Here is a 13,402-nt window from a genome sequence, read left to right as displayed (position 1 = left end):
TGATCACGAACCATATCAAATTTCAATGCAATATTTATTCTAAAATCTTAACTAAATTTGCGAGAACAAATCTCGCCTCCCTACCCCGCTTGTCCAGTACAGTTTGTTTCTGTTAGGGCTGTAAGTGGGCTTATTTCCGAGTATGCTAGATGTTTTTCTATAAAGATGATGAAAAGTTAAATTCCGTAGAAGTTATTTCTAATCTAGAATCTATTATTAATCTCAAAAGGCTTCTTTTATTTCTAGTTGCTATGTGGAACATCATTCCTTGAATATTTTTCTGCCTAGGTTACATCAAATTAGCATTTTTATGCTGCAGTGGATGCCATTTCAGTACAAAAGCTAGTTATCTGGCATCTCATAGACTGATGATTTTAATGACGAACTCCTCTTTTTTTAAATGAACCTATTGCACTGACTTGGTAGGTATATATCATATGGCCTTAATGATCCTTAAAACATCTGCTTTCTAGAAAGTAGTAGCTCTTTAGGACGAGACCATCTGATATCTCATTCCCATGTTTGTCATTCAAACTTGATCTTCCCAGGTGTTTCTCAGTCGGTCTTGTTCACACTCATCCTGGATAATGCTGTTTAATCACAAATTCACATTTTGAAGCATCTTCTTTAGGTTTTAAATCATGATATTTATGCAAATCAACACAGAAATTTATTTTAATGACTCTTTTCCAGCAAGTTGTAAGAAAACTACAAAACATATTTTGAATTAAATCCAAAATGAATCTTCTCTTCTCTTTGAATTGTTTTTACTAGGTACAGAAAATTATTTCTATTTGTGTAAACAGCTTTTTAGAAATAAACTGCCATACTGGGGACAGCACAGTGGCATAGTGGTTAAGTTCACACGCTCTGCTTCCGCAGCCCGGAGTGTGTGGGTTTGGATCCCAGGCACAGACCCACACACCACTCATGACGCCACGCTGTGGCGGTGATGCACATGCAAAATAGAGGAAGACTGGCACAGATGTTAGCTCAGGGACAGTCTTCCTGAGGCAGAAAGAGGAAGATTGGCACAGATGTTAGCTCAGTGACAGTCTTCCTCAGCAAAAATAAGTAAATAAACTGCCATATGAATTAATTGCTTTTCTTTCATTGTGTTCATTTTGCTTAGCTCCCAGAATGCACTTCCTTTTCTTTTCTATTTTCTTTTCCTTTTTCAGTTACAATATATGTATTTGTGTTTTATCTGCAATTTAATAAATTCTATTGTACTTTTTTGGAGGGGAAGACAGAACATGAAATTCTAATCGACTACATTGTTTCATTACTTTTCTTCTTTGCCACTTTTTCTAGACATCTCATTATTTTATTTTCTTTTGTTGCTGTTTATTACAGAGGAGGTGTCTGCAAGGATAGTTCAAGTAGTAACGGCTGAGGCTGTAGCGGTCCTGAAAGGTGAACAAGAGAAGGAAGTCCAGCATAAAGATCAACCTGCAGCCCTGCCTTTAGGTAAATGAGGAAGACCCTCAGGGCAAGGCCTCTGTCTGCTGCACCCCGATCTTCAGATCGCGTCTTCACGTTCAAAGACAGGCTATATCTCTTGCTTCATCCTTACTTGTGACATTCATCAAACACCACTGCTGGGATGCACTGGGACCTCTTTTTACCTTTCTCAACAGGCTCATTGTGGTATTGGGGTAGTCTTTAGGGTGATAAGCTTATAGTTAGCCTTTGCCCCTATATTGCCCTCAATTTTTCATTTCCAGACCACTGGAGATAGTTATTATAAAAGTAAAGCAAGTGCATTTTGATGCTCTGGCTTCCACTTGTAAGGAAAAGTACTAATACTTTAATTGAGATGATTGTTTCCCTTTATGGGTTTTGGTGAATGATTGTCTATACTGTAGTCTTGTTTGGGTCTCCCTGAGCTGGCTACACAAAAACCTATAGCCAGGGCTTTGTTACACTCATCAGTGACTTTGTATCCCACAGGAGGTTCTAGTCTTCCCTTGGAGCACTGAGATAGCATTGCTCTCTCTCTTGGTCACAAATCAAATGCCATCCAGGGCCAAACAAGTAATGTAATGGTGCTTGCCAAGGAAAACATTCTCAGCCAAATGCCTACTGCCCCTACTCTCAGATAGATAGATAGATAGATAGATAGATGGATAGACAGATAGATGGATAGATGGATGTAGATGTATATACATGCAGAGAAACAAGAAAGGAAACTCTCTTAAGTTCAATGTATATGTTTATTTCACTACCTGTGAAATAAATTAATCCATAGAAAGGTACGGTTTTTAAAGCCTAAAAATAGTACATATCCATTTTTCTCTCTCACTCTAATGTATTCTCAATATTTGATTTTCTGATCAGTACTCTTTCACCTGTCTATTGAAATTTAAGAAATAAAAAAATGCTGCTGTCCTAGAATAATAATTAAAAATATTTTCCTTATTTTCAATAAAATGGTCTTTAATTACCAGGATTATTTTTCTCTTAAAATAAAGCGGGGGAAAAAATATCTTATCTAAAACATTAACCTTCTGTCTGGAGTTCCCTTCTATTCTTTGAAATAAAAGAAACTCCTCCCTTCCCTTTTTTAAATTTGAAACCTTAAAATGTGCCATGTAGAAGTCCACAGGGTAAAGGATCTAACAAGTCACCCGTCATCCTAAAGCTGCTTCTACTAACTGCTTTATGAAACTGAAATTCACATAATCTTTAAAATGGATTTACCACTGGCCTTGACTAATAAATATTTCCTTTTGAAATCCCTTACCTTCACATGAGTGGTCATAAAGAAGGTAAGTATCTTGCAGAGAAAATCTTAGAGTTAACAGTAAATGAATCATATGTTTTAGAGCCTTTCTCTTTGGTCCTTCACATGTCATGCCAAGGCCAGAAGATTGCTCAGCTCCCACTAGTATAGGGTTTCTGTCTGAAGGTTACGTCAGGCTGAGACAGCTTCATTTTTCTTTTCTGAGAATACATACAGAAGAGGGGTTTTGATAGTGGACTCAGTGGCGAAAATGTTTAAAAAAATACATCACCAATACCAGCTGTGAATGATCAAGATAGCATTTGTTTCCAGATCAAGAAGTCCAACAATAGAGAGTTCTAATATTTTTTCAGCCAGTCAAGCCAAATCCAAACTAAAATGCTTGCCTGTGTGTGTTTGAATATAGTAGATTAGGACCAGAATAAAATATTTTATTAACTGGACAGGCAGACACAAATTAATGGGATTAATGATAGACTTTTCCCAAGCATCTCTAATCCATTTTTATGGAGAAGATAAGATGATGTTTTTGAGAACATTAAATGCTTTTCTTTCTTTTTAGGTTTTCAAAAATATGTGAAACAGGTAATGAGGTTAAAAATGAGTCAAGTGCAGCTTACTATTGAATCTTTTTCTACATTTCGTAGAGAGGCCTTTTTACAGATGATAAGACTGCATACACATCTACTGGCCTAATAAAATGAATTTTTGTGTCTCATTTTTCCATTGTTTGCTCTTTAGCAGCTGAAGAGACAGCTAACCTGCCTCCTTCTCCACCCCCATCACCAGCCTCAGAACAGACCGTCGCTGTGGCGGAAGGTAAGGCCTATGGGACTTTTTGAGGTGTGCCTTCTGATAAAGGGTAAATAAACACCAACTCACAGCGCTGGACTCTGCTGTGAGTTACTATGTGGCTCAGCTTGGGAGCTGTCTGTTTCAAACAGTCAAGAAGAAACAAAGACTTCAAATGGGTGTATAGTTATTTCCTTACTTAAAATCAGGAGTAGAGGAATATGGTAAATAGAACAAGAAAAATCTACATAAAGGAAAAGATAATTTTGTCTTTAAATTGCTGGAATAACTACAGAGAACCAGTTTGTTTAATGAACAATGTTGTGACAGAGAAGATACAATCCTATCTTATAAGTGTCTGAACAAAAGGTTATTGATGAAATCAACATTTCCTTTTGGAAGCATTGTCAGGAATTGTCTCTGTTTTGTTCACTGTTGTATTTCCAAGGCCTTCCTCGGGGCCTGGCCTGCGGCAAACTCTCCATAAATATTAATGAATAAATGGAGAAGTCAGTGAATGAGTCTGATGTTGAGAGCAGGGAGCCGGGAGCTGAGACCATGCCTTCTTTCCTGCTGAGACCTGTTATTGTCCGTGGATCTGTTTATGCATTTACTTCACGTGGAAGCCTGTCAGCTTTCAATTCTCCTTGATAAAACAGAGGGATGTCTTTGAAGAACATGCATTCAGGATCTGAGATGAAAGTCACTATTTAAAAGCAAACTATTATTGGTCCTCTGACTTAGATCAGTTAACTTTTGTGTATTGTTTGAGAGTTACCGGAGAAGGCAGAGAACTACCACTCAATTGTCGTTTCAATATAGTTTAGTTTTCATATACTAAAATCAGAATTTTAACACTGTTCCATTTTATTCATTTATTTCTTTCTTTATTTTTCCTTTTGTTGTCCCTTTTAGAGATCATTTTACTGTGTTAAAAATTGAATAACAGGGGCTGGCCCCGTGGCCGAGTGGTTAAGTTCACGGGCTCTGCTTCGGCAGCCCAGGATTTCACCAGTTCGAATCCTGGGCACGGACATGGCACCACTCATCAGGCCAGGCTGAGGTGGTGTCCCATGTACCACAATTAGAAGGACCCACAACAAAAATATATATACAATTATGTACTGGGGGGCTTTGGGGAGAAAAAGGAAATATAAAAAAAAAATAAAAAGAAAAAATTGAATAATGTCATGAAAGAATCACTGTCCTTTTATAGTTTATAATTAAAATAAAATAATTAAAAAATAATTTATTTAAAATATTCTTTGATTTCCTAGATACACATTTTCCTAAATTGTTGAACTATAAACTGTCAATAAATATAATTTATTTTTGTCACAGATTCATAAACCTAAACATTTTTTAGCGAGGGTTTTCTTTCTCAAATTGAGTCCTTTTTTCTAATTTACTGCCTGAAATAATGTTAAACAAACTAAATTATTCTAAGAAATAAAAGAAAATTTGGGAACTATAATCAGTGAATATAATCAGTGTCATCACAGCCACTGATTATTAGTTAATTCCCTGAAAAATGTGATTTGATCTTTTAATTCATAGATTTGAAAGATTCTTTTTGGCCTTATGCTCATCCATCATTCAGCACATATTTTTGGAACACCTACGATGTCCCTGGTATTCTTCAAAATCTGGGTATACACTAGTGAACAAAACAGACATGCTCCCTGCTTGTAAGGAGCACACAGTCTGGTAGAGGTCAGAAATTCGGTAAATAAGCTTACAAACAATTTCAAATTGGATTAGTATCAGGAAGGAAAAGAACAAGGATCTTTAAGATAGAACAAGGGCAATCTTATTCTATTGGATGGGGAGGGCCCAGGTAAGGGGCTGAGCCCAGAAGCATGAAGAAGTGCTGGCCAAACAAAGTGGAGGAAAGGGACATTTTGGGCAGAGGGACAAGGATGTGCGAGGGCACTCAGGGAGGCAAAAGCATGAAGTGTTCTAGGAACTGAAGGAGTCCCTCGGCTATTGGGTAGTGGGGAAGAGGTAGATAGTGAAGCAGTTGGAGAGTAAACAGTGACCCTCTGGGTCCAGGGGCCTGGATTTCGCTCTGAACGCAATGGGAAGCCTTCTGTGACAGCTGTACTTCCCTCAGGTCACTGAAAATGTTTCTGAGCCTCTACTTAAAGTCTGTCAAGAGTCAGAGAATCCTCTTAAGCAAGAGAGGGGTGTGACGTTGACTCCACAGTCAGCAGAGGTCAAGTAATTTACTCGTCTTACTCTTAAATGAGAACTAGAGCAGAAAGGGCAGTGAGGTCCTCCCGCCACCTGGTAACTGGCCCAGTCTGCTTCCTCGAGGGTGATGTCAGGGACATAAGGAAAATATCGTTAAATATAGAATCACTGTCACATTTTGGTAAGTTGGGTGTCACTTTCCAGAGCAACCGTTCCCTTATTTTTCAGGGTTGCTCTCCCCAAGCTGTTTCAGTATATTTGGGAGAAATGTCAACTTGCTTCCTATTGAAAGTAGTTCAAAGATATTTTATTCTTAACATTTTTCAAACCAAACTTGTATTTTTATTGAATTATTGTTTTTTACTTTTTCAAAAGAAAGCATTAAATTATACAAGAGCCTAATGATTTGCTTTTAAAAGGATGACCAGTTTTTTTGTTATATGAAAAAAAGTATGTATTTTACAAACTGTACCTCACTAATTTAAAAGACTAGGTAGGGGCCTGCCCCGTGGCCAAGTGGTTAAGTTCGCGCACTCTACTTTGGCAGCCCGGGGTTTCGCCAGTTCGAATCCTGGGCGCGGACATGGCACCACTCATCAGGCCATGCTGAGGTGGCGTCCCACATGCCACAACTAGAAGGACCCACAACTAAAAATACACAACTATGTACCAGGGGACTTTGGGAGAAAAAGAAAAAATAAAATCTTAAAAGACTAGGTAATATTCTCACCTTAAATAGATGAAAGAGACGTGGTCTAGACAATCAAACTAGCCCCTCTCTTTTATTTTAAACCACTCTTAAAGTATGTATAACAAATTATTTTTTTAAGCTTTATTTTATCAGAAAATAAATTAGTAAAAAGTCACAAGAAAGGATCCAACTCTTTGATTTGTCAAACCAGTTGGTTTCTAAAGACCCAGCCAAAATCCCATTACTGTTTTGCTCATGGCAACTCGGGTGGAAAGAAAGCAGGCAGGCTTTCCTCCAGGAGATCTCTACCCTCCTCAACACGCCCTCAAAGCAACTTTCATCTAAAGGCATAGCAACTACCACAGTCCAGTCCGTTTGTGCAAGTATCAGAAAGCTCTTGGATTAAGTTGAGTTACTCAATGATTTTGAGGCTATGCTTACTTTTTGTTAGTTATCAAACATTTTCAAAGCTGTTCTTTCCCAAAAGGGAAGCATGAAAGCTTCTACTAAAAATAATTTAAGATGTTAATTACTAACACTTATGAATATTCATTTATTATAATGGGTGTAATGGTAATAATTCCCAGAATATGTGCTTATTCTTGGAAACAAAGTGAATTTGATGGGAAAACCAAACAAGTGGCACTCTTAGAAAGGAAACCCAGGTACAGTGACAAATACTGTCCTAGTTCTGATGTTTTCAAACTTATCTTTTTCTTTTTGGCCTAACCATAGTAGTTATCATTTAGACTGAACTGTTAGAATTTGGAAGCCCATGCAAGAACAGTGGAATTGCCTGAAAACAGAACCAGGACTCCTTCTGCCCTCTTACGCTTGCTGCAGAATCCTAGGGTGGAGTTTTCCTGCGTCAGTGATGTAGTGACATTATAACTGTTCATCTGAAAGCAGTTTTCCCTCCATATCATTCCGGGGCAGCAAACACAGGTGGCAGACTGAGGCGTCCTCAGTCCAAAGCTTGCAGAATGGAAAGGGCTTAGTAATGGCGGAGAACAATGTAAGTGGAGCCAGCTGCCTCCACCATAGGCTGTGGAGCAGAGCTGTGGTACCAGAACAATCACTGAGTCGCTAGATACCCCATGAGACTCAGACTCTCCTAAAAGTGACTACTCATTTGTACCAAAGCAGGCTGACAGCCAGGCTGGGTTTTGCATGGCAAACCTTACTTGAACCCAATATAAATTTTCAAATGCTTTTTTAAAAAAAATCTGTATGAAAGCTAATTACAGAAAATGTATCCCTCCACTGAAACCAGGTAAGCTTCACTTTTAAAGATTATCGTGATGCAAGAGAACTATCTAGAAAAGTCCAAGGTTCATAAGGCTCCTCTGTCCTTTAAAATGTCACATTATTAAATGAAATAGAATGTTTTGTGGCAAAAGCAGAGTCCCCAAAAGCATGCACACTTGTGGTAAAAGAAGGCATTCAATCCTGACCTTAGATAGTAAAACTGTTATGAAATGAATTCACTTTTTCCTGAATCTCTCCAGTCTAGCTTTGATGCGTCAAATGAAAGGGAGGAGCAGAGGTACATGACAGTTGGGTGTATTGAAGACAAAGATGTTAACATATGTGGAGTCCAGCATTGTGCTTGGCGCTTTCTCAGATATCTGCTCGTTTAATCCTGCCAGCAGCCCACAGAGATAGATAATATTCACTTCCATTGCTTGCCCAGGAGGTCGTGACTAGCAAGTGGCTTATCCAAAGTTCGAATCCAAATCCCACTTCCTGCAAACACATCTGCACCACATCCCTTAAGCTGCCTCTTATCTAGGTTCTTTCTGTAGGACTGTGAAAGTGAGGTGATCTTCCAAGGAAAGTATGTTGCAAGCTACTGGACTAATTTCCTTTTTTAAAAACCACTCCCAAAGAAATCATTCATTCATTTATAATTTACTTATTTGTAATTGTTATGTATCCCGCCTGTACTGGATATGAGCTAAGAGCACCTACCGTACACAATTTTGTAGTAAACGAAGATCTGTTGTGTTCTATCTTCTTGGTTGAAACCAAGCGCACTGGACTTAGCTAGCCTTGGTCCTTTAAGCATCACTTCCATGGTCCTCGGAGCGTCACTTCCCTGACACATCTCTGGGGTTTGTGATGTAGACGGCCCTCAGGCTCATAGGTCCTAAACAGAGACTTGGAGTGCACACAGGTCTGAGTACCAAGGGCGGACTGGGCTTTGTCCGACATTCTTTCTGAAGTTGCATGTCTTTTGAAATTGCTGAGGGCCAGACAAATACTACAGAGAAGCTACTTTTTCCCTGGGGCCCTTGAAGTTTTTGTTTTCATTGTTCTCTGATTAGAGTCAAAGTTTTCAGAATAGAAAATACTGTTTCTTTGAAATGTTGTAGATCTGAAGCAAGACTCTGGGCTGCTTTCACATTTGGACACTTTCAGAAAAGAACAATAGCAACAAGAAGGAGGAGGCAAAAATCTTCAAAAGGTTAAAACACCGAAGGAGAGTTGCCTTCCAACTACCAGCTCTCAGCTTTAAATTTTTCAGTTTTATACTGTAGGCTGCTCTCCTTCCCAGAAAATAAATGTTGAAAAGCAGAGAAGTGAATATGCCATTTTCACTCATTGATTGTCCTTGCAATCTGTTGGACATATTAGAAGTTGTAGAGGTAACTTGCACACATGGGGATTTTACAGCCCCAGAGAGTCGCTGGAGGAAATATGAATGGCTGGGACAGGTGACAAGCCCAGGGCTTAAGATTCAGCCAGTGTTCTAGACCAGTCTCAGCCAATTATCTTCTCAGCTGAGAAATCATCCAAGTTGAACTAAGACTATCAAGTGTAATCTTAGGCTTCTGCTATCCCATGACATAATAGGCATCGTGGCTGAAAACGTTCTGAGCACCCATCCAGAAACAACTGCCGTGGGACAATCAGTAAATCACGTGCTCAAGAGATGAAAAGTATTCTCTCTACAAAATGTTATTTTAGTATCCTTAGGATTTCAGACTTATTTCCAGTTTTAAGCTCTTGGTTGCTAAGAATAAGTTACTGCCCTAAAAATACAGTGCATTTTCAGATTCATGCTATAATTTTGTCTGCTTAAATTTTGATAGAAATAAAAACTATACAGACTTTGTTCTTCTTATTGAGAGTTAAGAAATTTTAAAATTATTTCTCTAAATAAGTAAATAAATAGTGATTAGCAAATTTAGTAACTTGCCACATAGACCTGAAGATGTAGCGTCTGCACCACGTCATAAGCCAAATATTGTTCATTGTCATCATCTTTAATAATTATTGCTCATTCAAATATACAAGAATCCAATGCTAAGCAGATTGATCTGCACTTATGTATCTAAGGAAATATGTTTAAATAAAACAGATTTCCAAACCAAGACACAAGAAAGAACAGAAATGAGAGCAGTTCTTTTAGTATTTCAATGAGAAATAGGCAGCAAGGGAGTTGAAATATAAAAGCAACCAGGAGCCAGCAGTGCAAATGGAACTGCATAGAATAAAATCTCAATGCATCCAAAGTCTACTTTGTAGAAATTCTCAGGTAATTGTATCTCTATTGAGCTTTCAAAAGAGAAGCAAAACACAAGAAAACAAGTTTGTATTACTAGGGACTATCTTAAAACTGTATACTTTCACCATATCCCCCAGGAGTCAGCATCCAGAGAAAGAGCTGGGCTCATTTCACTCTTCTTAGCAAGGCAGGAAAGAAGAAGAATGCATTGTAGATTTTTCTTAACAGGATTGAAATTAAAAATTACTTTCTGGTTCAAGTCATTATCTAAAACTTAAGTTAACCACAATGCTAGCTATGTGAGCATCCTAGATAATTAAGTTTGTGCCCCTCACACAGGACTGCTTTCCCCCATAATCATCCAGGCATCAGATCCTAACAACTTTCTTCGTTTTTAACTTATAAGTATGCTGATATAAGCACGAGAAGAATTAATCTGCTGAAAGAATTTTTTCCGAAGAATGCATTTGTTTTGTTGTGTTTTGTTTCTATTCCAGTGTTTCTGTAGTTATTCTGACTTGTTTAAGGGGAATGTATAGATAATTTCTCTTATGTAGTAGAGATGTCAGTGCGTTTGATTCATTTAGATCAATGGCAAGATTACTTAAGGGACAGTTTAGATTCAGTGGTGACTGAAGCTTCAAGCACCTGCTGTCTCCCATCCTCCAGCAGTGTGGTCTTGCTAACTCCCCTCCATCCAGCTGTGCTGCTTCCGTGGCCCTTTGTGTCCTTGTGCAGGTGTTTGTCTCGTCTGTCTGATCTTGTGTCTGTCTTGTCCAGTTCTCCCTGCAGTTTCTTCCTGTGTGTCTGTTTATAGATGAAGGGGCTGTGGATCAAATGGGTCCTCTACACAGATTCCCCAGCCATGAACCTGCCACCCGCGGGGGGAGGCATAGCCTCCTAGCCCCCTCCATCTCAGTGTCTCTGCCTGATGATGACCCTTCCAATTCCGATGAGGAGTACTATGAGCATCCTTTGTTCAGCTCACAGTGGACTACCTCTATTGTGCTCCCCAATGTCCCAGCGCCCAGTGCAGAAGCCCACTTAGGCCGGGAGAAAGGTGAACCAAGCATTGTCCCCTTTTGCTCCTCCTCCCCAGCCTGCAGCTTTGACCACATGCGCCATACTAAGCGTGCTTCATGTGTGGGGTGGGAGGGACAGAAGCCTGTTTTTTCCACATGAAAGTGAAGTCCCTATATAGCTGTGTCCATCCAAAAGTCTCAACGATTTATATACAAGATGCTCTACTTGAGGCATTCGAGAACTTCCTTTGTCTACATCTTTACTCCACAAAAGGAAGCAAAAAAAGGGAGAAGGGAGAGGAAACAAAAAAATTCAATTAAAGTACAACTCCTTTCTGCTCCCTGTAGATAGATCAGCCAGGGAAGAATGTATTCTCTTATCCAAGCTAAAGAGGGTGACACTGAATATAATTTATTCTCCTTGGATACATAATGTTACTAGGACCACACATACATAGAATAAGCCTTCTTTTTGTGCTACATTAAGATGATAGCTCTTTAACAGAAAGGCTGAGGAATCCATTTAAGGCAGAATAAATGTTATGGAATGAATTTATTTCTCCAAATCACTTAATTTCCCACAGAAACTACAGAGGCTCCTCCAGGTGACTAAATCTTGGCTCACGTCAGTAGAGCTGGACTCAAGTGAAGGAAATATCCAAAGTCTCTGTGGTTCCAGCCTCACAAAGCTGGGAGACCCCAGCATATAATTGGCTGCAGTGAGGCTGAAACAATTGGGCAGTGGGCTACAATGTCTCATTCTAACCAGGTCGTTTTATAAAGAAAAAAAAATTAGAGCTAAAAAGTTTTTTGCTTAGGTGTGCAGAGATTATTTTCAAATAGAGAAAAGTAATTTGCTGAAGTGAAGAGTTTATTTTCATATGGGACAATGTTTTCTATAAGGACAGACAGTTCCAAAGCAATGAGGAAGAAGCTCAGAGCTCGCCAACTACATTCACGATGATAAACTTCTTCCAGGGTCCTGTGGAAGACAAGCGGCACCCATGGCTCAGACACTCTGACAGAGAAATAGAACCCATACTGAGTGAAACTAAGTTCTTCTAATAATGTGAACTTAATTCAGACAAATATATGAATTATGGAATAGATGTAGCAGAAATAAACACGGTATATACAAAATGAGAAAATGGAACGCTAAAAAGTTACATGGATTTTGAAAACATGTAAATTAACTTGATTGGACTTCATCCAATAAGATGACATTAGTAGACCAGCTGTATTAAAAGGCTCTTAGCTGTAATCAAAATCTCTAATTCTATGGCATTATAAAAATTCTTTTAATAGGAAGTTAGAATTTTTAAAATGTTACTTACATAATTGTATTACAAAAATGAAAGTGTTTGAGTGCTAAATATGAGGAAATCGATGAAGTAGTTCTCTTCCCTCAAGGGTTTTATTATTTCTCCTAAAAGAATATTCCTTGCCTTTCCATCTGTAGTCTTTTTCACAGGGCCGTTTAAACAACGTAAAATTGTTTCCTAGGAATTTCATGAGAGTCTTCCATTAGCAGAACTATAAAACAGCTTACATATTTCCCTTTAATTTCTTAAGTGATAAAATGAGGTTTATTTTACTGGCATTTGAGGTATAAATGAAAAACAAATGAACACAATAATTCATGGTCTTCATAAGTTTGATTTTTACATTTTAATTGTTAACATTTTCCCATGCAAATATACATCTTCTGGGGGACTATTTTGGTCATTTGGTTGCCTCTCAATTATCTTTCCTTGGTGGTTTTATTTTGAATTGCAGAAATAAAACTTTACAGCTAATATACACATTTTCTTTCTAGTAGTGTCAAAGAGCTACATTACTGAGATTTCAGGGATTTAAGCAATAACAGCTGTATCCCAGAGGTAGACTTTTCTAAATAGTAAGATTAGATTTCACCTGGACTTTGTTTTTCGAAATATTTTATTTACTCCTTGAAAATTTTTACATTCTCCAATATCATATAATGCAATGAAGGTAAAATAAATTGAGTTAGGTCGTCTTTCATCTTAGATATACTAAATAAGTTAGATTTTAAATCATTTTGATGGACTTCATGATAAAGCTATAAAGATAGTTGATTGGATATTATTTTGAGACCAGACTTTTTTTATTCCCGAGGATTTCTTTAGCGAAGTTGGCTTGTTTTACGTCAAGCAATCAGAAATTCTTGTGTAGGGGCTTCCTGCATTGGAGAAAACAGCACGTGTCTAACAAATTTAAAGGTTTTTTTCAATACATCAGCGCATCTATCTTTTCACAACCATCTGTTATCCAGCAGCACCATCTCTTATTTCCAGCAAGCTTTTCACATGTGCTCAACTTACTGCCATTTCCACTAAGGGTAATAGAACAATAAAACTCTTTCAGCTCTCAAGTTTTCAAGTAAATAGCCTTTTAATGAGATTTGTAAAAGCATCACTATTAGCAGA

General features: G+C 38.1%; 1 protein-coding gene across 35 annotated transcripts in view; it reads left to right on the top strand.

The window, feature by feature from the left end:
* MAP2 (microtubule associated protein 2) overlaps nucleotides 1-13,402 on the top strand; it is a 300,372-nt gene that overhangs the window by 245,167 nt on the left and 41,803 nt on the right. For 29 of the 35 annotated variants that reach the window (XM_046643366.1, XM_046643365.1, XM_046643360.1 and 26 more), the window contains 2 exons: nucleotides 1,357-1,470; nucleotides 3,488-3,565. In XM_046643366.1, the coding sequence (XP_046499322.1) occupies nucleotides 1,357-1,470; nucleotides 3,488-3,565 (192 nt within the window). The remainder of the gene's footprint in view (nucleotides 1-1,356; nucleotides 1,471-3,487; nucleotides 3,566-13,402) is intronic. The other 6 variants (XM_046643368.1, XM_046643363.1, XM_046643350.1 and 3 more) reach the window with 1 other exon arrangement.

This window comes from Equus quagga, chromosome 17, assembly GCF_021613505.1.
Source record: "Equus quagga isolate Etosha38 chromosome 17, UCLA_HA_Equagga_1.0, whole genome shotgun sequence".
NCBI lineage: Eukaryota > Metazoa > Chordata > Mammalia > Perissodactyla > Equidae > Equus > Equus quagga.
This window is presented reverse-complemented; position numbering and strand designations above follow the sequence as displayed.